The sequence below is a fragment of the Odontesthes bonariensis genome, chromosome 10 (assembly GCF_027942865.1).
Source record: "Odontesthes bonariensis isolate fOdoBon6 chromosome 10, fOdoBon6.hap1, whole genome shotgun sequence".
Classification (NCBI taxonomy): Eukaryota; Metazoa; Chordata; class Actinopteri; order Atheriniformes; family Atherinopsidae; genus Odontesthes; species Odontesthes bonariensis.
The window spans coordinates 31326244-31338038 of NC_134515.1; the positions used below are offsets into that span (position 1 = coordinate 31326244).

Here is an 11795-nt window from a genome sequence, read left to right on the forward strand (position 1 = left end):
GTGCAGGCCTTAGTCAACACTTCAAATTCCCCTTCAGATTTGTCCTGTCCATAGTCATCATCATTCTCAGTGCTGGTTCTCACCATATATTCCTCAGAAACAGACAACTTCAGTCTGTCCCAATGAGAAGCCAGACTTTCCAGCTCCACCTTGAGGGCATCTGCTGTAGCACAGCTGTCATATCTGAGAAGTTGTTTACTCAGCTCCTGGAGCTGAGATGCCTGCACACCTTTACTCTGTATTTCAGCAAAGGAGCGTGGGTCAAGAAGGCACAATTCAGCATAAAGTTTACCATTTTTTCAAAACGCCGGCTAATGCTCTCAGTTACGGTGTCCAGGATGACATTATGGACTTTGTTTTGGTAGTTTGTGTTGCTGTCAGTAGTGGTCTCATCCTCAGCCCTCTCATCAAACATCCTCTTCTTCTTTCTTGGTCTTTTCCATGGCAGTGCATTTTCAACCTCCACTTCACAGTCCTCCTCATTTTGCAGCTTGTCATTTGCCCATGCAACGAAGGCATCTGCTGACCTCTGAACAGATTCAAAATCCCTTGCATACTTTCTGAGGTTCTCCTGGGTGCCAGTGACGAGGCGATGAGCTGTGACTAGATTCATTCTGTAGGTATTTCGACAAAGCAGATGTCTGTTCAAAGATGCGTAGGAAGATGTGAGCTGTCAATATTGTTTCATATTTCAGCAAACTCTCCACATAGCCTTTTGCCTTTGTGCGCACAGTGGATGCCATGTGGGTGTTGTCTCTGATGGCAGTGAGAGTTAACACAACACTGACATGCACAATTATCAGGGACACCATACGCTCCAAATATTTTGGTTAGGGCAACGTCCTTGGCCCACCACCTTGTCTGCCCGATGACTGTGAGGCGCTTCAGGTGAGTATTAGCTACCTCTTCCCAAACACCCATTCTTTGGTGGGATTCTCTGAGGAACACTGCAATTTCATTTAATAGAGAGAACAGGGAAGCACTCTCTATGACCACACCTGTTGTGTCTGCAAGCACCAGGTTCAGTATAAGGGCATAGCACCAAACGTGCACTTGCCCTGGGGCATGAGATGAAAGCAGAGTTGAAAATCCTCTATATTCCCCTTGCATATTTGCTGCCCCATCTGTCGCGTTACCTGCACACAGCTTCAGGTCAATGCCCATTTGGCCGAGGAGATTTTGGATTAATTCAACGAAGTACTGACCAGTGGATGCCTTGCAATTAATCACACCTATCAGTCTCTCATGAATAGCATCAGTTACATATCTGATGACGACAGAGCACTGGTCATGTGAGGATATGTCCTGTGTTGTGTCAATCTGAATGGAAAACATCTCTGCTTGTCTGACCTCAGCAGCAACCTTATCTTGAATGAGGCGGCCAATAACCTCTATCACTGTGTTGACAGTTGACTTGGACAGGAAAGTGACCTGTGACCCTCTACCCCTCACAGTACTGCCTGAGCCATGTAGCTTTTTGCTTGCCTCAATGCATTCATGTACATGTTTATGCAAACAGGGGTCAAACTTACTCAGCAACAGTACAAGTTCCAGAAACGTTCCGTGATCCATTGTGGCATCGTCAAGGCTGTATGCTGCCTCGGATATCGCTCCTCCTCGAAAGCTGAGCCCACGCTTCCCAATGACTTTGACAATCTCAACGACTCGTTCCATCACTTGTCGGCGCTGTTTCACTTGCTCACGCCTTGTGGACATCTGCTGCTCACACAACAAGGATGCGATGTCCTTCTTACTGGCCCATAGAAGATACGCATCAGCGCATTCTCGGTGCTGCTCACTTCTCTCATGCTCCTCGATGCGCTGTTTTATATGACGCCAGTCCTCCATACCTTTTGTGAACGAATTCTCGTGAGAAGAAAAGGCTAAGCAGAGTGAACAAAATGCAGTCCGTGTGATGTCGTTATAAGTTAGCCACGAACGTTCAGTACCATTCCTGCAACACAACCACTTATTCAGGGTCTTTTTTGTGTTCGGTGTTGGGTGTTTTTCAAAAAATAAAGACTGCTCGTTTCGGCCAGGGCGGGTGAAATAATCCATAGCAGGCTCGGCCTCGGACGTATCTGACGGGACGTTGACAGTAGAAGCACTACTACTAGCGTGATGGAATTCAGGTTCTGTGCATCCTTTCCCATGACCTGCTCTCTGGACACGGAATCCTCCGATTCCAAGTCAACATGGACATCAATTGGCTTTGAACCTGGACTAACCTCTCCAGTAAAGTTGTCCTCATTTTCGCTCGTAGTCGTAGAAGTTGCATTTTCGCCCGTTGTAGAAGGCACTTTGGGAGCACTAGCAGCAACGGTAGACGGAGCACTGCCGGAGATAAACAAATTATCTATTTTAAAACACCCGGACGCGTTAGCTTGTAGAGCTTTCTGCTTTTTGTCCCGAATCTTCTCCGCTCCCCCCTTCTTCCTCTTTTTGCCAGCTCTTTCCATGATTTATCCAGTGAAAATATAAACGCAGCAACATGCATCCTAGTTCCCATGGACCAGCGCACCACATTAGCAAGGTCAGACTCATTTCAAGCGATGCCATTGGTTACCAGATGCATACCCCCATCATACACGGCAACACATTTTTTCGCTAAATATTCATTATAAATTCGCCAAACACAATAGGAACATCGTAGTTTGGTTTAAACAAAGTATTTTTTATTATAATGTAGTTTGTTGCACTTTCAAGGATGTAAGGCTACAGTTTTAATAAAAAGAAAATTATACCATCTGCCAACCGTCAGGAAGATGTGTACTACAACAAGATATATACCCATGAAAGCGACATGGACTGAATTTTATTTAAAAGTTAAAGTTGAATTTCTCCTATCGCTTTTTGAGTCATCACTAGTGACGCTCATTCGCCTCATAAATGGGGCCGGTGTAAACTTGATATGATCGGCCCTCGCACGGCCCACCGGGCAAATGCCCGAAATCACAGATTACCAGTCCGAGCCTGGGGACCCGTGTCGTTTCTTCGGGCTGTGCCCGACCGAGCCCCACGGGCACAGACCCGGCCACCAGGCGCTCGCCGGCGGGCCCCACCCCTGGGCCTGGCTCCAGGGGGAGGCCCCGGTAACCCACGCCCGGGCGAAGGAACACTGTGTCCAATAGTTTCATCCATCATAGAGGGTCTTGTGAGCTGTTCTTTGTCTGGTCCCTCATGTAGGATCTGTTTGCCATGGGTGACCCTACCAGGGGCTTAAAGCCCCAGACAACATAGCTCCCAGACTCATTGGGGCACACAACCCCCCCCACCAGGGTAAGGTGACAGCTCATGTGGGGGAACCAGATTCAATTCAATTCAATTCATTTTTATTTATATACCGCCAAATACAACAAATGTCATCTCAAGGCACTTAGATAATAAAGTCCAATTCAAACCAATTGGAATTCAATTAATTGTAATCATAAATATTCATAAAATAATCCAATTCGTTTATATAGAGCCGATTCAAAAACAATTTCCTAGCTAAGGAAACCAACAGATTGCACTGAAACTTTTTTTTTTTCGGTCCAATCTCCCGTCCTGAGCGTGCCTGAGGCGACTGTGGAGACAAACGACTCCCTTTTAACAGGAAGAAAGGAAGAAAGAAGTGACTTTGTCATTGTAAAATTTGTGCAGGAGCCACCATTACATTGACTTGGTTGCCGGCGAGTGCCAGAAAAATCCGAGGGATCACTGGCAGTAAGAAAGCCACCTTTGCCTTCGAGGAAAAGGATGAGGCATCTTTCCCACGGAGTGATGTGCTGAAGAAGCTACCTCAACCTCAAAAGGCTGGAGGAACTGCAAGGAGGGAGCAACAGTTCATATTCCCCTGCAACTTTGACAGTTGGAATATTGAATAGTTGTTTTGATTAAATGGTAATGTGGTTTTGAAACTAACTGGTGGTTTGTCCTCACAAGTTCAAAACTGTTAAAACGGTTTGTTAGCACAATATGCTCAGGTTTACATTTTAAAACTCAGATGGACACTTTACCCCCAGATGTCTCAACTTACACACTGACTTGATTCAAGTTACCCCTAACCCGGGGCAAGTTGAGCCTCAGGAGCACTTTTTTTTGAGAAGTCATTATTTTGGGCAGCTTTGTCAGAGACACATTCTGATCATTTCATTTGATAGGAGACATCCTGAAATAAATGTATATGTTATATGTATATGTAAAAAGTGTCTGATCTTACCCCACTCTCCCCTACTGCAAAAATCCTATAGTGGTTGAGTCAGATTTTTAGCAGGTTTTGTCTCAAACTAGAGTATATCAAGATGGACTATTTAGAAATTTTTTTCAGTACCACTCATTGTTAACCCTAACCCTACACAATAAATCTAAATACCCATGGTGACATTCATGCTGCTTGACTGTAGAACTGTCGCATGTGTTTTGCTTCTGAGACTGAGCTGTGATGTAACTTGATGTGACTCTGGTTAGTAACCAAATAATTTCAAACTATTAACATTCACATCAATTTCAGTCGAACTCCACTATTTAGCAAACCATAAGGTATCATAGTAATATGCCAAATCAAGGTCCAGAAACACAGCACTGTCAAGAAATCCACTGTGCCCTGCTTATTGTGTGAATGCTGTCAGAAGTCACACTATTGTTTTCCTCCATGCATACACGTTTGACATTTGTTTCTTCTGTATGTTTTTTGAAAGCCTACTCTTTTTGCATAGTTTATGCTATTTAGACCAGACATCAAAATGTTCAGTCAATTCCAGGGACTTATGCTATGACTTTTGGTATTACTGCCATTTGCACTGCGAGTGAGTATATATGCAGTGACATCCAGACTAAATACATTTACTGCGATAGAAAATTTGATTCAGGAGCTAAGCGTAGCCTAACTGACATATATGGTGCCCCACGTGCAGGGATTAAAGATCCTCCATGCAGTGCGTTCTTTTTTCAGTCCCGGCTTGGACCCTTTACAGCATTCTTGTAAAAGGTAGAAATTTCAAAAGTCATAGCACATATCTCTACTATGAGCTTAATGGTTTGATATTTAAATAATCAAAATTAATTATGCCAAAGGAGCAGACTTTCAAATAATGTATAGAATAAACCAGAAAAGCAAATTCCTGTTTAACAATGAATAAAGCATTGTTTTTACTGTGAATGTCACCAACATGCATGAATACTCATGGTGCAACAAAGTCTCTGCCCACAATACATTCCCCCCCCCCAATCAATTTACTGCTTTGTACATGCATGTCTAGTGGCCTTCACAGTAAGCACAATGTTTGTTGTTGAAAAGCAAATTAAAAAAACTTTAAGAACTTGAAACACTTCTCAGCAGATTTAAGTGCATTTATTCAGCAATCACACTGCTGTTTCACAAGATCGGCATCTTCTTGTGTTAACATTTGCCTTAATATACACCTTGGTATCCTTTACCAGAACCTCCAGCTGTCATGGTTTTACCAGTTTGTCCGGCCCACATGCAGATACTCTCAGGGAAGTTTTAAAAGGTTTAATTTACAGGTTGGAGTGAAAATATGACAAGATAATAGTCCCGGAACTCGGGTTGGGGTTCCACACAGGAACGGGTCCTTTGGAGAGAGCACAGAACAGGGTGAGTTTGGAGATGGTTAATCAGATCCAGTATTTCTTTGAAGTGCGGCTTACTGGGAGTTTTAGGGTGATCCTCCAAGGGGGCTGCTGGGGTTTCTTTTTCCGGTGGTCCGTGGATTCTTAGGTGGTGTTGCGCCATACTTGGGAGCACGGTGGAGAGCGGACAGGATTCAATCTTGACCAAGAAGCGAGGAAAGGGAGTCTGAAGCTGCCAGTCAGGAACTTGGGCTGGGGGTTGACGGGACCTTGGAGGTTAGGTTTCAGAACTCTGTGAACCAGGCAGGAACTACGCATGGAACTGAGGCAACCTTGGAAAACAAGCACAAAGGTAAGAATTTGCAAGAGACTCTCAAGACAAATGTAGGTGCTTGAAGTTACCAGATATGGCAAACACTCGGGCACTGGAGGTCTGGCAGCATGCTCCTTAAATGCTCCTTCCTGATGAGGTGTAATAGATCGCAGGTGTGCCTAGTTGGAAGGAAAAACTCACCGATTCCCTGGCGCCATCTGCTGGATAAAGAAACCACAACACCTTCCGGAGAACCCCCAACACAAGCTGCACTTGATTTGATGTGTTTAGGATATTTGCAACATTTGTATGTATGATTTGATTGTTTTTTTCTTGTTTATATGATTTGTAAACTGGTGAAATTATTTAAACATTTCACTAAATAGCCATTCCATTTTAATCCAATATATTGAAATAGTGATGGTACTATTTGTCAATATGCATGAATGAATAGAAATATTAATAGAAATGATCATGATTTAATTTCACAGTTTACAGAAGAGTAACTGTGTGGTGTATATAATCATCTGGAAGCATTGAAGATGAGCTAATCGGGACTTTTTAAACAGTTGCTCTGATCAAAGTACAAAATGTGTAATGTTTTATGAGATGAGCAAAAAAATGTCTTCATGATCAATCTGCCTTACAACTAATTCACATGTGTGGAGGCAAGACGGTATCTCTACTATTTATGTAGTGACACAAGTATCTTAAAAATGCACTTAAGTACATTATTTGAGTAAATACGCTTAAAAAAAACTGTCATTTTGTAATATTTTGGCATAAAACCACTTGAAAAATAATCTCATGAAGATTTATTAGTAAAAGGTTTTTGTTGTCTCAAAAGGAACACAGTCCACAATACATTTTATAGTAATAAATGTTTCATTATTCTCCATTTTTCATAATCATTATATTTCTTTATTTTCATACTTGCAAATGTCTTACAGGTCCTTGCCGCATGGACCTATTGCTATGGCACACACATTGGCACAACAAGATTGGTCAGAAATTGATAAATTTTGTCATTATTTCATTAGCACAAGATTTTATGATATTTGCAAGGACTCAGGAGAGAAATACCATAACAATAACTAACTGAATCTTCTTTTTCCTTAATTAAGAAACAATTTTAAACTAGTATATGACAAAATAAAACATAATTGAGCATGGAATTTCTGAACCATGAAATAAACAAAGCAGAAATAAAAAGGAAACAAAAACATGAGCTATAGCTATTACATGTACAGCAGTTGAATGGCGGTCTCATGAATATGATTAGTTTTGCCATAAAGGTGCCTTTGCAGCACAACACTTCCCCTATCATGAAATAAAATAATCTCTGTCTTTAAATAAGAAACTGCTGGCAATATAAAAATACATGACATTGTACAGTAGTTCATTAAATAAACCAACAATTTATATATAAAATATCATACTGACATGTACAAAAATAGGCCTTTTTTTTTAAAAGGTTAATAGCCACAAGCTTTTTGTCTGCCACACCAGAACAGTTGATCACAAAATTTCAATACATGTACAAACAATCAACTGATAAGCAGTTAGAAAGCAATTTCGATAAATGAAATTAAAAGAGGCATCATAGATCATACTTACATCTATCTATCTATCTATCTATCTATCTATCTATCTATCTATCTATCTATCTATCTATCTATCTATCTATCTATAAATATACAGATAGATATATATATCAATATATAGATAGATAGATCTATATCTATCTATCTATCTATATATATATACATATATATGTATATGCATATGCACATATAATGATACTGTGAGATTTAAGCAGTACTTGATGGAAATCATACAAAATAAATTAATAGAAAATACATTTTCTGTCAATCTCTAATGGTGATATCAGTATATCTTTGGAGAGAGGGAGAGAGGACGGTGAGGGGGACACTTTTTTCAAACTTTTGTGTCACATCACCTGCGTAACAGTATTTCAGCCCACTGAGATTAGAACAAACACAGGCAGTGTTAGCTATCCTAAAATGAAAAAGAAAAGAGAATCTACGAGAAATACCAATACCAGAAAGCCAAGACAAGAGCCAGGGAATAAATAAATCATTTGGAGTAACACTGCTTGGATCACAGAGGCAGTTCATGGAGTATTAATGTGAGCACACACCATGTCAATAGACAACGCAGAGACAGCTGCTGCAACTGTTGAACATTCAGGCAGATGTTATTGTTGCTGATGCTGAACTGTAAGAGTGTGTGTCTTACTTCTAGAGAGGACATGAGTGTTAACCTTGTGTGTCTGTTCCATGGAAGTGGTTTATCCCTGCAACCTCCTGTCCAGGCAGTGTCTAGCACATGCTAAAGCCACCCCCTCTCCCTGTGCTCCTTCTCCTCCAACACCTCCTCCTCTTTCTCCTGGTCTGGGCTCAGAGCTGTAGGACAGATTCATGCCTTACTCTCCATCACATGGTAAAGAACCATCTTCGCTGGCATGTGAAAGCAAGGGTGCACCAAGCTCATCTACGCACCAACAATGGCCACGCTGCATGCCCTTGGAGGAGTGACACTGTGAATTGAAAGAGAAAAGGATTTTGAAAGGGAAAGAAAATGGAGATCAATAGTAAGAAAGGTCAAGAGAAAAGAGGAGTGAAAGAATTATATTCATCACAGTGCAATACTGACTCTCTGTGACCACAGCTGAGAAGCTCAGAGATGGGTGTCAGTTACTCTCAGCACCTGTGGTCATAGAAGAATCTCTGGATGCACCAAACGGAAAGCTCAAGTTCCACATCATGTTTCGAGTTGACTAAAGTTAATATTCTACCTGCTTTTTCCTGTAAAAGCCACGGGTGTCACAGTTGGGTATATAGATGTCGCGATCGGACTGAAAGATTGTTGGCTCGAGACCCCTCAGGACACTATTGAGCAGCTTACGACAGGGAGCCTGAAACCAGCAATTCAGAGTATGACTTCGAACATCATCAGAAACAAAGACAGAGAACCTGAGTTGCAGTGGCAAGCTGGTATCTCCACTCAAATAACAGATGACAATGTTGATGTGAATCCTTAAGGATTTGTTAAAGCAATGCAGCATACAGTGGCATATATCATGTATGTATCATGTATGTATGTATGTACGTACGTACATACATATGTACGTACAAAATTTAAAAGAATATATATATATACATATATATGTATATAAACAGACTGGATTGAGATGACTTTCATTTTGTGAAATTAGATTGTGTCGTCTTGGTAATTTAAGTGACTATTGTTGTAACCACAGTAGCATACAAGCTAATTTTAACAATACAGCCCAATCACCTTTTGGAGAGAAAAATCTCCTGCTGCAGTGGCTGACTCAAAACTTTCCTGATTCACATCATGCTCAATTACTTCTGCCGCATAGCAGCACACACATCATGCACCATAATGCATAGATTCAGAGCGGTGTGTCTACATGCCACTGCAACACCCCAAACAGCAGATCTGTGTTAACAGCAGTCTGTAGTGCAGAGCAGTGCAATATAAAACCCTTTACATCTTCTACAGGATTACACCATTGATCTTTTTTAAATTCATCTAAGGATTTATTGTTTTAATTCATTAAAGACTGTTAAATGAGAGCTTGAACTTACTTTTTCAATGTCATCACTGTGTGAAGGATGAGGACCTGAGAAAAAGATAAATTCTGTCATGAGAATGTAAAAATGAAGTATTTAAGCCAATAAACAACATCCAGTGTCAAATTATACAATACAAACTGAAAATAATATGGCTACACTGTGTTATACATACTGTTTGCACAAGAAATTACCAAGAAGGTGACCAGAAGACATCTTTCCATGGCTGGTCATTCAATGAGAGACCTAATTTCCATCAGTACTTTTCCTTTTCATACATTTAATCGCAGTATCTAAGTTTGAACAGTAGATGGAGATCACTGCATAGAACCTCCTGATCAGAATGTAGGTGTTACTGTTATAATTTCACATTCATTCTAATTTCTCCACTGAGAGGCTGATTTGCAAGACAGGTCATTGTCACGCGTCCTGTCATTGAAATCAATGAAATGCATTACTGCACAATTCATGAAAATGCAGGGCGACTAATGCAAAAGGCTAAACAAAGAGGGTTGTTGAATACAATTCTGAACCATAATTTCTGCTTAACAGCAGTACTATAAAGACATTTTTTAGAATCTATAGTAACTCCAGAGGTGCTCCAGGGCAGTACTGAATTTTGGAGATTAGCAAATTTCTGCTCTATCTATCTACATACACACGCATATTCATTACAGACTGTAAAATAAGACATATGTATATTAAATATATATATGTATATATATATATATATATATATATATATATATACATAATATATATACATTAGATAGATAGATAGATAGATAGATAGATAGATAGATAGATAGATAGATAGATAGATAGATAGATGCATACTTACATATGGTGTAGCATCTTACCTGTAGGGTGGGGCCTCTCAGCGGGACTACTCTTGCTGTGCTTGGCGCATATGCCCCTTCCCTGCAACAGAGCCTGCAGGGGGCTATGCTCCCTGGGAGGGGGGACGCAGCGGAATCCCTTGGCACAGCTCAGGGTGTACACACCACATGGCTCTCCTTGGGCCAACACTGATGTGCTGCTGGCATCATTATGGTCCCTTGGGGGCCGATCTGCCCCCAGTGGATCCTTACAGGAGGGACAGACTTTAAAGGGGCCCAAACGTTGTGCACTGGTCCTTGATCCGCAGTGAGTGATCAGCAACAAAACAATAGCTGTTAAGTTAGAAAGGATTAGCATTTTCAATTCAGGTCTCAGGTTCTGCACAATCTCACTCTCTATCAGCTAAATGTAGCTGATGCTATTTCTAGATGTATATAACTCTCTCCCTTTCTCTACCGTTTGCTCAGTCCTCTTCCTGCTCCTTTACAGTAGCTTTCCTTGGTGCTTTGCCGGTTGAGTCCCCTGCAGTGCCTGAGGACACAAATGGAGATTGAGAGAGACACAGCAAAGCACCAGCTTTTAAAGGTCTGGAAGGCAGTGAGTGAGAGAGGGAGAGAGAGCACAGCTATGACACCTTCAGGGGCTGGGACTCAGTGAGACACACATGGAGAGAGAGAGAGAGAGAGAGAAAGAGAGAGAGGTGGCAGGGAGGGGTTGAGCAAGTGGGGGTGGATTATGTTCTCAGAAATTATCAAAATCTCTCCACCCATTCCTGTTCCATTTTCCCCATCTTTTTCTACTTACACTCAACATTGCATGTACATAGACAATTGTAATCATTTTCAACTAATACTCTTTCTTTCAAAGACCTTTACCATGGTAACAAATACAAGTACAGTATATGTGCTTCCATCAGCGTCACCATTGCAATGCTATTTGCTATAGAAAATGCACAGCTGTGTGTCTCCTTCTTGAATCCTGCAAGAGATTATGACTATTATGAATATTTCCTGTTCAAACATGTAACCCTGAAGCTCGGTTCCACACCTAAAACAGTCTACCTTCATTTCATTCATATTAAACTTAACTAAATGAGCTATATGCAGAAGTAATCCATCATGAAACATACTGGCATAAGTTAAGTGAAACTAAACTTGGATCACCTTGATAAAATGATAGTTGGGTGAGGTAGAGCACTAAATTTCATATAATCCATTCTCAACAGGCTAGTTAACTTCTGGATTACAAAAATAGCTTGTGAGCAACTGTCATTTTATTTTGTGGTGGCTGCAATTCTGACTGAGCAAAACTATTTCACTAACTTTTTTGCTTTTACCAAAGATGCTCCTCTATCAATACTACACGTTACTGTGTTAAGAATATTTAAGACAATGCTTATCTCAAGAGAAAGTGAGAGTAAAAGGTCTGTACAAAAAGATCACTGGTAGAGG

At 40.9% G+C, this 11795-nt stretch overlaps 1 protein-coding gene across 1 annotated transcript; it reads right to left on the reverse strand.

The window, feature by feature from the left end:
* Positions 1-6782: 6782 nt before the first annotated feature.
* On the reverse strand, positions 6783-10883 carry igfbp6b (insulin-like growth factor binding protein 6b). The gene is made up of 4 exons (XM_075475793.1): positions 10365-10883; positions 9520-9554; positions 8703-8822; positions 6783-8444 (listed from the first exon to the last, which is right to left on the reverse strand). Exons 1-4 carry the CDS (start codon positions 10699-10701, stop codon positions 8331-8333), a joined length of 606 nt encoding a protein of 201 aa, XP_075331908.1. The 5' UTR covers positions 10702-10883; the 3' UTR covers positions 6783-8330.
* Between the last annotated feature and the right edge of the window lie 912 nt (positions 10884-11795).